This window comes from Sebastes umbrosus, chromosome 22, assembly GCF_015220745.1.
Source record: "Sebastes umbrosus isolate fSebUmb1 chromosome 22, fSebUmb1.pri, whole genome shotgun sequence".
Lineage (NCBI taxonomy): Eukaryota > Metazoa > Chordata > Actinopteri > Perciformes > Sebastidae > Sebastes > Sebastes umbrosus.
Genome location: NC_051290.1, coordinates 21,975,772 through 21,991,631, shown reverse-complemented (window position 1 = coordinate 21,991,631; position 15,860 = coordinate 21,975,772). Strand labels below are relative to the sequence as shown.

At 36.7% G+C, this 15,860-nt stretch overlaps 1 protein-coding gene across 1 annotated transcript; it reads left to right on the top strand.

The window, feature by feature from the left end:
* Positions 1-2,185: 2,185 nt before the first annotated feature.
* tmem185 (transmembrane protein 185) lies at positions 2,186-15,539 on the top strand. The gene is made up of 7 exons (XM_037759468.1): positions 2,186-2,402; positions 4,492-4,668; positions 5,895-6,102; positions 7,733-7,816; positions 9,974-10,150; positions 11,157-11,280; positions 12,827-15,539. Exons 1-7 carry the CDS (start codon positions 2,365-2,367, stop codon positions 13,075-13,077), a joined length of 1,059 nt encoding a protein of 352 aa, XP_037615396.1. The 5' UTR covers positions 2,186-2,364; the 3' UTR covers positions 13,078-15,539.
* Positions 15,540-15,860: the final 321 nt, after the last annotated feature.

Genomic DNA, 15,860 nt, shown 5'->3' with positions numbered 1-15,860 from the left:
GTGTTCATCAATGGGGAAGCACCCTGCAGGAAAACAAGGGACGTGTACCACGTGGTGATACATCATTTCCTGCTCTAGACCAGCACGAAGTCTGTGTTATCCAGAGTTGAGGGAAAATCTGAAACCGAGAGTCCACATCAGTTTCAGTGGATGCCTGTATGTCCAGACATCAGTGGGAACATATGCATAACCTGCAGTGGTGGAATGTAACTACATTTACTCAAGTACTGTACTAAAGTACAATTATGAGGTACTTGTGCTTTACTTGAGTATTTACATTTTATATTACTTTCACTCCACTCCATTTTGAAAGCAAATATTGTACTTTTTACTCCACTACATTTATTTGACAGCTTTAAAGTTACTTTGCATATTCAGATTATTAATACAAAATAAAAAAAATAAACTAATACCTTATGATGTATTATCACAGATTAAGTTACCCAGCAGTATATAAAGTACTTAAACTTAGCTACACCTTTACCATCTGCAATATCAAAGTTATGAACACACGCATCACAAATTATAATTCAATGATATTTAGCCGAAATGGGCCATTCTGCATAATGAGTAAGCAAAGAGTTAGTCAATAAAATAGGAGTAGCATTTATTGTTCCAGAGTTTCAAAGTCGGGGAAATGATCAGTGATGAATTTTCACTTTACTCAGGATAAATGACTGCAATATTGTGGGTTCCTCCGCGTGTGTTTACATGGCTGCATTGATGTTAACTTGACGAATGTGATATTGCAGTTCTTCAGAGTGACCACTAGAGGGCATTGAACATTTAATTTACACAGGTCGTCTCACAGGTCGTCTCTTTATACACACACATATATATACAGCTCTGGAAAAAATTAAGAGACCACTTCAAAATTATCAGTTTCTCTGGTTTTACTATTTATTGGTATGTGTTTGAGTAAAATTAAAATGTTTGTTTTATTCTATAAACTATTGACAACATTTCTCCCAAATTTCAAATAAAAATATTGTCATTTAGAGCATTTATTTGCAGAAAATGACAACTGGTCAAAATAACAACAAAGATGCAGCTGCTTGAATTTTTGCGCCAGGAGTGGCATAAAGTCACCCAACAGCAATGTGAAAGACTGGTGGAGAGCATGCCAAGATGCATGAAAGCTGTGATTGTAAATCAAGGTTATTCCACCAAATATTGTTTTCTGAACTCTTCCTAAGTTAAATCATTGGTATTGTGTTGTTTAAAAATTAATATGAACTTGTTTTCTTTGCATTATTCCAGATCTGAAAACACTGCATCTTTTTTGTTATTTTGACCAGTTGTCATTTTCTGCAAATAAATGCTCTAAATGACAATATTTTTATTTTTAAATTTGGGAGAAATGTTGTCAATAGTTTATAGAATAAAACAAACATTTTAATTTTACTCAAACACATACCAATAAATAGTAAAACCAGAGAAACTGATAATTTTGAAGTGGTCTCTTAATTTTTTCCAGAGCTGTATATATATATATATATATATATGGGCATTAAGTTTGTTTTCCACCCAAATAATACTTTCTGCCCAAGTACCCATAGTTTTAAAGGTTTATTCCAACAAAATACTACTGTCTGTCCAAGTAATTATAATTCTAAAAGTTTATTCCAGCCAAATACTACTTTCTGTCTAACAATTTACAGTTTTAAAGGTTAATTTCATCCAAAAACTACTTTCTTTCTAACAAGTTAATTAATTTCAACTTCCACCTTTGACAGAATTACAGTGTAGCTTCCAGCTTTTCTAGCAATGTATTTCAGCTCTCAGCTTTTTTTTTGTGAAATGCAATTCAGCTTTCAACTCTGCCAGTTTTACAACTCAGTTTTTCAGGAGTACAGCGCAATTCATTTGCGCTTTAATATTTCTGTAGTTTCAGCAATGCTTTGCAATTAATTTCAGCTGTCACCATTCCCACATATTTTCAGCAGGAAATGCATTTTATAGTTATTTTTATTATTTGTAATTTTATTATTAATTTATAGATGACTATTTCAGTATCTTAGACGAATTAATATGATTGAGAAGATGTGATTTTTGTTGTTGTTGTTGTTGTTGAATATTCCACACTCCATACCACTCGGTGGCGGTATGGCGCCAAAGTGTTGTTTGTCAATCTCCAATAAACCTCAAAGAAGAAGATTGTCGGAAACAGTTCGGCTGTCTTCGGGAAGTCACGTGATTTCCGAGGGTAAAACATAACATACGGGCTAGCAAAGAGCTGTAATGAAACCGAACCAAAAAGCTCAACTACCACCGAGATTAGCAGGTGTAGTACACAGGTTAGGCGGTGAGTTAGCTAACGACACGGGGAACTAATGTTGGCTAGCCAACCAGCCCTTTTACACCATGAATTTAAGAGGACTCTTCCAGGACTTCAACCCGAGGTAAGTTTAGCTACGACCTAGCACTTCAGCTAGCCGTGTAGCTAGTTAGCTTGAGGCTGGGCGTCGTGTGTTGCGTTGCACTAACGTGAGGAAGACATGCCTACATCATGTGATTTATACATATGGAGTTGTACATATTTCTGGTAGCTGATCAGATAGCGTAAGCTAGTTTAACTGTAAATATAGAGTAGCGAAAGCGAAAAGAAAGTATCTGGCTAAACAAGGCCTGGCTAACATGCTAGCTAAGCTAGTTAAGTAAAACTATAGCTAAGTCAAATACGTTAAATGTAGCCATTTAGTCAAATCATCACGCATCTATTCAGAAATGCTGAGCTTAATAAAGCGAGTTTTTTTTTAAGTGGCTCATAAGTTATGTCTGAATGAGCTTTACAGGCCTTTAAGAGCAACGGCTCCAGACTTTAAATAGCCAGAAGTCAGGGAAATAGTTCCCTATAAATAAAGTAAGTGTAAGGTAAAACTATCCAAAAGTTGTAACAATCAAAATGCAACTATAATGGACAAATATGATGTATATCATCCAGTATATGAAATAAAATAAAATAGGTTCAAGAAACAGGTCAAGTGATTTGATTTAAGTCCAGTTGTTCACATCATGAGGTTTCCCTTAGTAAGCTCAGTGGACTGAGTAGCTTTGTAACACAGTCTGTAAATCTAATGACAGTCATGACAGTTTTAAGGAGGGTTGGGGGTATCAGCTGTTTTTGCACTCACCATATACTTTCTCCATCCTACTAAGGTCAATTTTCAACCTCTTTTTTAATCCATGTATCTAATTTTAACTTTTTAAAATGTAGCCAAATATACGCAGTCCTTTGTCTTTTCATTTTATTTGCACCCTTTATTGATATCAACACTTGTCTCCTGTAGGGCTGCAAATAAGGATGATTTTCATAGTCAATTATCTTATTGATTAATCGATTAGTTGTTTGGTCTATAACATGTCAGAAAATAGTGAAAAATGTTGATCAGTTTCCCAAAGGCCAAGATGACGTCCTCAAATGTCTTGTTTTGTCCACAACTCAAATATATTCAGTTTACTGTCATAGAGGAGTAAAGAAACCAGATCATATTCTCATTTAAGAAGCTGAAATCAGAGAATTTACTTTTTTTCTCTTTAACAATGACTCAAACAGATTTATCAATTATCAAAATAGTTGGTGATTAGTTTAATAGTTGACGACTAATCAATTAATCATTGCAGCTCTATGTGAAATGTACCTAAATGTGAATTAATCACACAACTGTTTTCGCATTTCATATGTGAGAAATATTGCGTCTGAAATGTGCAATTTCTGCATGTGAAATTTGTTTCACATTTAATAAATTCACATACTTTTTTGCAATCAAAATAATAGAAAGAATGTACCAATGTTGACAAGAAAAGGACACAAAATAGATTGATAGAAGGATTTCATTGCAACAAAAAACGATAGTTAAGGAATAGTTTAATTCAAGGGCTGCAACTAACAATTATTTTCTTGATTAATCAATTAGTTGTTTGGTCTATAAAATGTCAGAAAATGGTGAAAAATGTTGATCAGTGTTCCCCAAGGCCCAAGATGAAGTTCTGAAATGTCTTGTTTTGTCCACAACTCAAAGATATTAATTTTATTGTAAAGAAACTAGAAAATATTCACATTTAACAAGCTAGATTACTCAAACTGATAAATCAGTTATCAAACTAGTTGGTGATTAATTCAATAGTTGACTACTAATTGATTAATAGTTGTAGCTCTAGTCTCCTGTCTCCATCCTCCTAGCTTTCAAGATCCTGTTTTTATGTTATCCTACTTTATATAAAGTTTGTATACTGATTACAGCAAGTTTTTATGCTTCTCTATCTTTATGAATTGTCATTACACTTCCACACACTTTGCACACATCCCATATTTGCATTGTTTTTAAGAAAAATCTTTACTGACTTAATGAGAGTGGTCTCCCAATGCCTGTAGGCCCCAACTGTCAAAACTCCATATAGTAAGGCACTCACAAGGGCACATACTGCATTTTCTTTCCTTTGACATTGGTGTCAACTGTCAGACATTTCTCTCTCCGTCCTCTGTCGCAGTAAGTTCCTGATCTACTCCTGTCTGCTGCTCTTCTCCGTGCTGCTGTCCTTGAGGCTGGATGGAGTCATCCAGTGGAGCTACTGGGCTGTGTTCACCCCAATATGGCTGTGGAAGCTGTTGGTCATCATTGGGGCGTCTGTGGGCACTGGAGTCTGGGCGCACAACCCCCAGTACAGGTAGACTCTCTCACACATGGGCATTAGTGGCTTAGGCTGCATCACACTAATACATTTTCTTTTTAAAACAGAAACCAGATGAGTGTTTTCAGGCTGTTTCAGAATTAATCTCGTAGACAACAAGGTCAGTAACGCTTGTAACTCGTTATCCATGTTGAAATTAACCACTGGTGGTCGAGGCTGATGTCGTTAGTTTTCTAACGGAAAAGGTTCACGTGATGGGGTGTGACAAATCAGGCAAGGAACCGTTTCCTTATGTATCAAGCAGCAAAAAAGATGTAGCACGACGTATTTCAGTTAATTTGCCGACATCGCAACGTGGATGCTGAAACGATATATCATGCAGCCATAATCTACTGTATACTAAATTACTAGTAGGGATGGGTCATGCCTTTCGATTTTTCAAATAGTCGTTACATCGTCCCATCTTAAAAATATATATACAGTATTTCCCTTGTATTAACCGTTTCAGGCGCTGCCTGGTAGTAACGTTACTACCGGTAAAACGTGTGTGGCACGTTCAGTTCGCAATAGTATGCGGCGATTTTCGAATAGTATTTTTGCTTGGAATACACATCCCTAATTACTAGATTACTAGATTAGACTACTGTTGCTGTGATGGATACCACACATAGCTGTAAATTCTTACAAATTCTATATGAATTTTGTTGGATTTTTGTTGACAATGACAGCAATATGCAACCGAAATGTTCTTACCCTGGAGCCCCGTTGTACCAGAGGCAATGCTTCGCAGCAGAGCAAGCTTGTGGGTGTTTTTACATTTCACATTAAAATAAACAAATGAAATCAGTGTGTATGTTGTAACAAATGAATCGATGCTGTAGTTAAAACGATCCAGTTAATTAATTTCGCACCGGTTAATATAGTTTACACTGTCTGGCAAAACTCAATATGCACACAGTGAAGCTGACACACAACCACACACTACGAAGACGGAGTCTGTGTAGCAGGTAAAAAAAAAACGCTCCGCCCCACCTACGTAATGCGTCGCCCCATGTTTTTGGGCCGTTAGAAGTACAATTTATTTTTAAAAAATCACTCAAGTACATGTAATAATCTTCTTTAAATATTATGCATTATTGTGTGTGATTTTGGTTAGGCTTCTAAATCATGAACGTGTGCATCCCGAAACTTAATAGTGGGAATCATTAGTATCCGCATGGAGGAACTTGCTGATGTTTTAATATTTGTTTATCATCGCTCAGGGCTGAAGGGGAGACATGTGTGGAGTTCAAAGCCATGCTGATCGCAGTGGGGCTCCACGTCCTGTTGCTGATGTTCGAGGTGTTAGTGTGCGACCGTGTGGCGAGGGGAAACTACTTCTGGCTTCTCGTCTTCATGCCTCTCTTCTTCGTGTCGCCCGTCTCCGTAGCAGCCTGCGTCTGGGGGTTCAGACACGACCGCTCCCTCGAGGTAAGGAGTCTGATATGTAGAAGGATACACTGAGACCGGAGTAGGAAATCAATACAAAATCCCCGCCAGCTGTGGCTACATAGTTTCAGTTGTCTTCTATTCCAATCTAGATAATTTCATATCTCCATAACGATATATATCACGATATAGCATATTTGCTGGTAATTCAAAAAAGAGTCTTTATGAAATAACCACATGATAAAGCCTATTTTTGTATACTCCTGTATAATATACATGACAAATGAAAAGTACTAAAATAATTTCACATTCTATTAAGTGCAAAATGACCATAACAGTTTCAAGTGAAATTATAGATAAATAAATAAATAAATATAGGCCTCACATATATCGTATCTAAACAAAGGGGACAGCAAATGTAATATGAATCAAAAACAGCTGATAAATGTATTTTACAGGACAGCTGGCAGACATTAAAGCCCATAATAATTTATACATACACATCTTGGTCTGACTCAACTGCATGTAAAGCCTACATAATAACCTCACTGATTATTATATCATTGGTTATATTAATCGAGGTTAGTTGTAGAGAGTAGTTTTTTGTACTGTTTTTAGACCCGCTTTGTTTACATTCGTTGTCACTGCAATGTACAAGTAATTAGTGTTGTCACAATACCAAAATTATGACTTAGATACGATACCCTGCCTGAATATCTTGATACCGATACTGAAGCGATACCACAGCAAAAATCTAAGACATTAGGAAAACTAATAGTGGTGGGAAAAAATCGATTCACCTATGTATTGTGATTTCTTTTTTTTACGATTTTGAAATAAAACAATTTTAATGCCAGAATCGATATATTTGTTTCATTCAAGTCTATACAGAGGTAGAAGTAAGAAATATTACTGCTTTTATTGTTGTAGTCTGAGTAACCTGACGTCATATTCGTTCCGTATCCGTCAACCTAAACAAACGAGAAACAAGAAAGTATAAAACGTTGGAGGGTCAGCGTGGATACGACCTGCACCCTCACATGTTTAATCCAGCGTGGTAAACACTACACATCCAGTAAAGGATGGAAACACCTTGGGTTTCACACGTTGCAGGAAAAGCAGAGCCAGACATCAAGCTGCAAGCTAACTCTGTCACGGACAGGAAACGTTATCGTATTGAGGTAACGTTGCGGTTGAGCCGGCCGTCGCTCTCATCTCCGTGGACAAATGGGCCGAAGCTACAACTGTAGAGCACCCATATACTGACATTTATGTTAAATGCATTCAAACGGCCCCGATGGAGCTGACCATGGATGGATAAAGAGAACGGAGGTGACGGGAGAGCTAGAGACCACCTTGGAGAAGTTAGAGGAAGTACACACGTGGGACTACGTCCGGTTTTCAAAATAAGGTGTTAACAAAGGGAACTGTATATACAAAATACATAAATGTATAAATAAGATTGATTGGATTATATTCACCAGAAGTACACAACATTACATGTCCCTTATAAATTCAAAAGAAAATGTCACTAATTTCTGAGGGAAATTTATTCTTTGATTTTTGGGTTGCTGGAAAAAAAATTTAATAAATAACTCCTGACAATGACTGATATATTTGACATCAGGACATCACCAACTACTCTTTCTGTCTTTACTCTTCCTCTCCTCAGCTGGAGGTGTTGTGTTCAGTTAACATTCTCCAGTTCATCTTCATCGCTCTGAGGCTGGACAGGATCATCAACTGGCCTTGGCTGGTGAGATACACAAACACAAAGTAGATCAGAGGTCAGCCATACACACTTCAATACATGAATGTGTTCATTAGGCTTTCACACTATGAGATGCCATCTGGAATGTAACTAAGTACATTTACTCAAGTAATTGTAAATACAATTTTGAGGTACTTGTACTTTAAGCAAAGCGTATAGAAGCAAAAAGACGACAGCCGCTGTCGCCATTTTGGACTCGCTTAAAACAAACGCCTATTATACAGTATTTATAATATTTGTTGTTCAACACAGGTCATTTCAGTAGAATATGACAATAGAATAGAAATCATTTTGTATAACTTTTGTTCAGCACGTTTTAGGTGGATGTCTTACTAGTGTCCAGTAGTCGTTTTCAGTCCAAATTGGCAGCAGCGTGGCTCTGCTGCTGGGCGCTGATGTTGCAACGAAACGATCAATTGACTTTCACTTCTTGATGATATACTACGTTCTTTCCTTTAATTGAGTACATTTTATTTTTTCTGCAACTTAATATTTCCCTTTGTATTTACTTACATGTCAAAGGGAAATATTGTACTGCACTACATTTATTTGATAGCTTTAGTTACTTTGCAGATTCAGATTATTAATACACAGTATAATAATAATAACAATTATTATTATTGGTATTGTTATTATTCTCAACAACAATAATAATAATAATAAATTGTGATGTATTATTATAGATTACTGTAAGATACCCAGTAATCAGTTGAAGTAGAAGTAGCAATACCACAGTGTAAAAAATACTCTACAGTACAAAAGAAGTAGAATCCAAATATACTTAAAAGTATCAAAAGTAAAAGTACTCATTATTATCATGCAGAATGACCATGTCTTGGCGCAGTACTGCAAACATCACATTAACATTGCAACTGGTTATAGTGTGGCAAATTTTAAATACTTAACTGCTGGGTAGCTTAATCTACAATAATATGTCATAATTTATTAGTTGATTCAGATATCAATACACAATATAAAGTATATAAAGCTGTCAGATAAATGTAGTGGAGTAGAAAGTACAATATTTCCCTCTGAGATGTAGTGGAGTAGAAGTACAAAGTAACAGAAAAGGGAAATACTCAAAGTACAAGTACCTCAAAATTGTACTGAAGTAGAGTACTTGAGTAAATGTACTTAGTTACATTACATCACTGCCAGTAATCAGCTGAAATCAGTCCCATCTTTGCCAGCTGCAACATTAATCACTATTTATAATACAATAATATAAGTTTTTGTCTGAAATTCTGCATAATGAGTACTATTACTTTTGTTACTTTGAGTAAATTTTGATGCTAATGCTTGTACTTTTACTCGAGTAACATTTTGAATACGGGACTTTTACTTGGAACAGTATTTCTACACTGTGGTATTATTACTTTTACTTAGAGTGATAGTTTGAGGTACTTCTCCATAGTCAGTGTATTAGTACAGTAGATGGAGTTTTTAGAGAAACAGACAGGAGTACCAGCACAGGAGTAAAGTAATGTACTGCTGTGGACGGGGGCAGCAGCAAAATTTTAGACACCTAAAAAAGCAATGTCAGTTTAAGTTTACACTATATTTAGAATATTTTCACCGCTTTACCTCGCCGTCAGACAGCCCTTTCTGACGGGGAACTGAAGCTGTTGTATCCATCTATGCTCTCGCCAATGCCACCAGACTCCATTGAAAAAAAACTGTTATTTTACCTCACAGAACACGGAAGTTGCTGGTCTACTGCTGCCTCGATCGGTTAGTTTGTTTGTGTCATTGTGTGACTTTGGTTAGATCGGATTCACCAAGGTAGCAGTAGGCCAGCAACCCCCGTCTTCTACGAGGTAAAATAACAGTTTTTTTCAATGGAGTCTGGTGGCTTTGGCGAGAGCATATATAACGGCTTCAGTTCCCTGTTGGAAACATAGACTGTATAGCTGTCTGATGGCAAGGTAAACCAGCGGAAATATTCTAAATAGAGCGTACACTTAAACTGAGAATACGAACTAGCCCTTTAAGTAAAAGAGCTAAGTACTTCTACCACATCTGGTTGTTTGTATTATTCCTCAACCATGTATTAAAATGTAAAAATTCTGTTGGTGATGATATTTTCCTTCACCTTCTTTAATGATGTTGATTTAATGTTGTGTGTGTGTGTGTGTGCTGCAGGTGGTGTGTGTCCCACTGTGGATATTGATGTCCTTCCTGTGCCTTGTTGTCCTCTACTACATCATCTGGTCCGTCCTCTTCCTCCGCTCCATTGACATCATCGCCGAGCAACGGCGGACTCACATCACCATGGCAATAAGCTGGATGACCATTGTCGTACCCCTGCTCACCTTTGAGGTGAGTTACCACTATTAAAACTCCTTAAATTTGGTATATTTTATATTTTATATAACACAAGTTATTATTCTAGAAAATAGCATAGTTAATTGATTTGCATCTTCATTTTAGGCTTTTTATTCTCAAACCCAAATTACACCTTTTCAATTCCTTTAACAAATATCAATTAACTCCAAACACACCAATTATATAATCACAATTATAGTGCCTATCTCACGAAATTAAATAGAACTATTGGATCTAAAGCAAATTGCTTTAATAATAAAATTAGCCTGCCCTGCCCCCTGCTGGCCAAATATATGTATAGTCAGTTTAAACTGCATACAGGATGTTCTGGAAATCATGAATACCAGATGGCTTGATCTAAAAAAAATGTGACAAAAAATCAAATGTTCAGTTCATGCGACAACGTAGTCGGGGGTATAAAGCACTCCGTCCGTCCTGCAGTCCGTTCGCGTGTCACACTTTAGTTTCCGGAGCAGAACTCGGAAACTATTTAACTTAGGAACTTCCAATTTGGTATGATAGTTGACAGTTTGGTTTAGTTGTGTCTTTGGAGGGTTAGAAGTCCAGGGTTCCCAAAATGTTTGACATTTTGGCCAAAAACTGTGATTTTTTTCCAACATCATTTTTGTTCCGGAGTCATGGGGACAGCCATGCTCACTTTTGCCTTGTTTGATATGGACATCACAGTAGCATTAGAATTGTAACATACATTCATGCACAAGGGCTAGATGCACAGAATTTAGTGTTTGTTGCACAATGCTTATTTACAACACCTGTCCACAGGAGGCTTTAATTAAAAAGAAAAAACAGAAAAAGAAAAGAAAGATATGTTCATAAACACATACACAGAATATGACCATCAAAAATCTGTCTTTAAGAACACTCCACTCTATTTTACACATAACTCCTGCATGTGTGTGCACATATACACACAACTTTGCACAAATTTGCTGAATGTATATTTGCCTTTGACTTATAAATTATTAATATGCCTCTTCAGATCCTTCTGGTGCACAAGCTGGACGGCCACAACAGTCTGAGCTACGTGTGTGTATTCGTCCCTCTCTGGCTCTCCCTGCTCACACTCATGGCAACCACGTTTGGCCAGAAGGGAGGAAACCACTGTGAGTATTTAAAGCCAGTAATGTCTTTTGGGCTGCTCAGTATCTCCACTGGGGGTTTACTGTAGTAATTCAACCTTTCCTTAAAGGGGACATATCCTGCTCATCTTCAGGTTCATACTTGTATTTTGGGTTTCTACTAGAACATGTTTACGCGCTTTAATGTTCAAATAACACAATATTTTTCTCATACTGTCTGTCTCAATATACCTGTATTCAACCTTTATCAGAAATGCTCCGTTTTAGCACGGAATGGCCACGGAATTGCTTTGCTAGGAAACAGCTTGGGTCCACGCTTGCTTCCTGTCAGCTGATGTCATTCACATCCACTGCAACAGAAAATAAACTGGGACACATTTAGAATGTTAACTTTTAAAACTGTGAAATGGTCTAAATATTTTAGATTTGTGACATCACAAATGTACAGTGTTTTTCTCTGTGGATTGAGTGTTTCGATACTTTCACAGTATTTATATATCACTTAAACCTCAAACCTCAAATCTCAAGCTTTGTGTGTCAATTCAAGGGCAGCAACTAACTCATTATTGATTGATCTGTCTTTAAAATAGTGAAAAATTGCCACTACAATAGTGGTTTTGGATTACCAACAGCCCAAGACTCAAATATATCCAGTTTATTATCGTAGAAAAGAGAGAAAAGCAGCAAATCTTCACATTTGAGTCTTGAACCAGAGAATTTACGTAATTTTTGCTTTAAAAACGACTTGAACGGTGACTTAATTGTCAAAATAGTTAATTTTTTTTGTCAGCCAACTAATTGATTAATTGACTAATCGTTTCAGCTTCGCCCATGGCCCAATCAAAAGCATAAAACCTAAAGATAGTCAGTTCACTGTCATGTATGACAAAGAACAGCAGCAAATCCTCACATTTGAGAAGCTGAAACCAGCAAGTCAGGTTTTATTGTCACATACAATCATACACTGTACGACGTATAGTGAAATTGTTACGGCGCTTTCACAAGCCAACGTTTAGTCCATTTTAATCGAAACCTGGTGCAGTTAGTTTTGGCAGTTCGCCAACTTGGAATTATAAGGTTTTATCTGCGTTTTGAGTGGTTTTGAGATGTTGAGCTTCAAAGTTTTCACATTCCAAATAGCAAAAATGATTCGGGGAATGATTCTCTTTCATACATGAAAACCCTAAATATATTCTGAATGTAAAATATCAAAATCCTATCAAATTTGTAAATGGGATTTTTTTGGAACAGCTCAAATGCAGATAGAATCTTCTAATCCTAAGTATAAGGTTCTATCTCGCAAAACATGAAAAGAAGCAATGATTTTGAAGGAACAAACAATTTTACTCAATTTGTTTTAAAACATTATATTATTGTTGTAACAGAGTGTCTATAATTTCACTCTGATTCGGACTAGCTAAACAGACTATGGCTTGCGCCCTTAGACGCTTAGCTCCAAAACAGATCTTACAAAATACTTTTTTTTATGCACCCATGGTAGTTGGCAAGTACAAATGATTGGTATTATTTCTGCACTGTTAAGTTCCCCTCTGTCCTGATCTCCCTGTAGGGTGGTTTGGCATCCGTAAGGACTTCTGCCACTTCCTGTTGGAGCTCCTCCCCTTCCTGCGAGAGTACGGTAACGTGTCCTACGATCTCCAACGCAGCGAGGACCCTGAGGCAGCCGAGGATCTGCCCGTGCCCGAGCCGCCGCCAAAGATTGCCCCCATGTTCCACAAGAAGACCGGCGTGGTGATCACTCAGAGCCCTGGGAAATACTTCGTCCCACCGCCTAAACTCTGCATCGACATGCCGGACTAACTTCATATCGGAGCTAAAGGGGACTGCTGTACTTAGTCAAGAAGCCACAACAGCAGAGGACCCTGTGTTTGGTTTTTCCTGAAGGATCTGGTCCCCCCCACCTGAACTCTGCATCAGCATGGCTGTCTAGAGTGACACTTTAGAGACAATATGGTAACGGATGACTAATGGATCCAGAATCCTCATATTGGCTGCCCTGCCTAACTCTGAGGATTGAATCAAGGAACCAAAAGAAAGGACTTCTTTTTTTTTTTCACCTGTAGGTGAAGTTTCACTGTGTTTTATCTACTCTGAAGATGGACATTTAGAAGTGTCTCAGATTCACTTGGATCTAAATATTTAGGCTGACATGACTGATGAGACAAAACAGAAGAGCTGGACCTGCTTGGACTTGAATATTTGACTCTGCAGCAGCAGTAGATCTTTGATTCAGACAACCTAAAGCAAAGATGACGCTCGTCTGGCTTAATGATGGGGACCATTGGAGAGAGCTTGAATTTGGGATCAGTGTACTCTGATTGCTCCTGTTCCCACTTTTGACCTTGCAGTTGGAGAAAATGACGGAGGTGGAGTTAAAGGAAAGGATCCAGTCTTTTTCAGGTTCGTCTTAGTGCAATACTTGCATGCCCATTTTTATACTGAAAGAATAATTGGCCTGTGTAATTTAGGCTTTGGCGGTATTTCGGTGTACCAGGGTATTCAGAACATTTTCTGAAATGCAAACAAAATTTAAAAAGTAATTTCAAATTGCTTTAAAAAAGGTACACATTTCATGGGCTCGTACTCCTATAAAGGTACTTTAACTGATCGAACTGTGATGCGTTTGAATTCAAATTGGATACCGACTACGTTTACTATGAGCAGAAATATGTGTCATTAGAAACTGAATTATAATCACTTAGATGAAGACAACTGGGTCTTTGTGGTAGTCACACACCGGTGCTCTTTGAATCTTTCAGGTGTATTGGGTTTATTCCATCTTGTGAAGGGCTCATTGCATTGGTGGAATATGATCTCAAAAGTACAAAATGCAAGTCTTCTTCAAAAATAATCCAAGGCACACTGTAGAGTTTGAACAAAATTAAAATGCCTTTATTTTACATGGCAATAATTGTTTAAAATGACCAACGCGTTGTGACCGACATAGGTCCTAAAATAGACCAGAGTTCAAACTCTACAGTCAGTCTTGGATTATTTTTGAAGGAGACTTGCATTTTGTACTTTTGCATTAAAAAAACTGAATCCTGAATAACATAATTTGAAATTGAATTTATTAGTTTGGAACAAAATTCCAATAAACTTGAAACTGAATGTAATATGAAATTGAATTCAGTTATATTCAACTCTCTATACTTTCACATTTCAGTTTCAGTTTACTGAGACACACATCCGGTCGTCGAAGAAGAGCACAAAAAATGTGATGAAGGTATGAAAAAACAGATACTGCCCAAGCCTACTGCAATTATTCCTCCTGTTCATACTGGCTGTGATGTGATCCGATCCTTTGCAAACAATTTAAGAGATGTAGGGACAAAATCCATAGTTCTTATGTGTAAAAATGCATAAAGGTAGGAAGGGATCTCTTTACAGCCAGTATGGAAATTTACTTATGCCATGCTAGTACTGTTTTAAGACAGACCTGAATGAGTTTGAACCTTTCCTTTAAAAAAAGGAAACAGTGGAAATGGCACTTTGTTAATCTGTTCAAAGATGAGTCCCGTCTCACCTGTCAGTTTTTTTGTATTCCTGTTTTTTTGTAAATAACAGAAGTTGTCAAGTTTGGGACCAGAGTGGAGATGGCAGGGTTGAAGGTTAGAGGCAGAAAAAAAAAAAAAAAAAAGTATTTGCTAACAACCATCCACTTATATTTTAATTAAACATGTAATACTATCTGTGCTTAGAGTCAACATATGAAATCAAGACAGTGTTAAACAAGTTGGATACCACAAAATAAGATTCTAAATTGACTTATTTTTAGTGATTATCCAAACTTTCTGTAATTCATAAACTTAATTTATGTGGTAAATACTGTACCTCCCATATGGGACTTCAAGCTCCTATGTGCATAATTTTAATGTGATTTAGCAGCTTTCACATTATTCTAATAACATACCGTAGACAATTTAAGAGCTTTGCTGTGTCCCTTTTGGTTTCACCAAAGCCAAACCTTTTCAAATCCTACACACATCAGCTTTACCTGGCTCAAACAATTAAAAAAATGCAAATACTTTTTTTTTATCCAAATCTAATAAGTAGAGACTATAACTCCTGATATTCCCTATGTGTGTGCACATTTCCAAATATCCTCAATTTATCGAATTGCTCAGAAAAGCAAAAACAATCATACCTATTTCTTATTTTATTTTGTTGGACAACTTGATTGCTGGAGTGTCCAGCATGCTGTCTGTACATTTTTTTCTACATGTTGTCTTTTTTCCATTAAATTGGTCTGACTTACTTATTACAGTCTCCCTTAATGCCGCAAGTAGAGCAACCCGGTTTTCTTCTGGTGATAGCTAGTGAAATCCCAGTAATCAGCAGATATCTCCACTGTTTTGTCTATATATTTATTTTAGAATTAAACTAAGAAAAAAAATCTACCCTTAAAACTCTCATGATGTTATTTTGTTACATCAGTTTAACATTTTTTTTAAATAGTTTTTAACTTAAGCCAAGTTCACATTCTAAATACTTGTAATTGAAGTCACAGTATGGTATGTCGAAAATAAAAAAAAAATCATAGTATAGTATGTCGAAAAAATGTAAAAGTCATAGTATAGCAT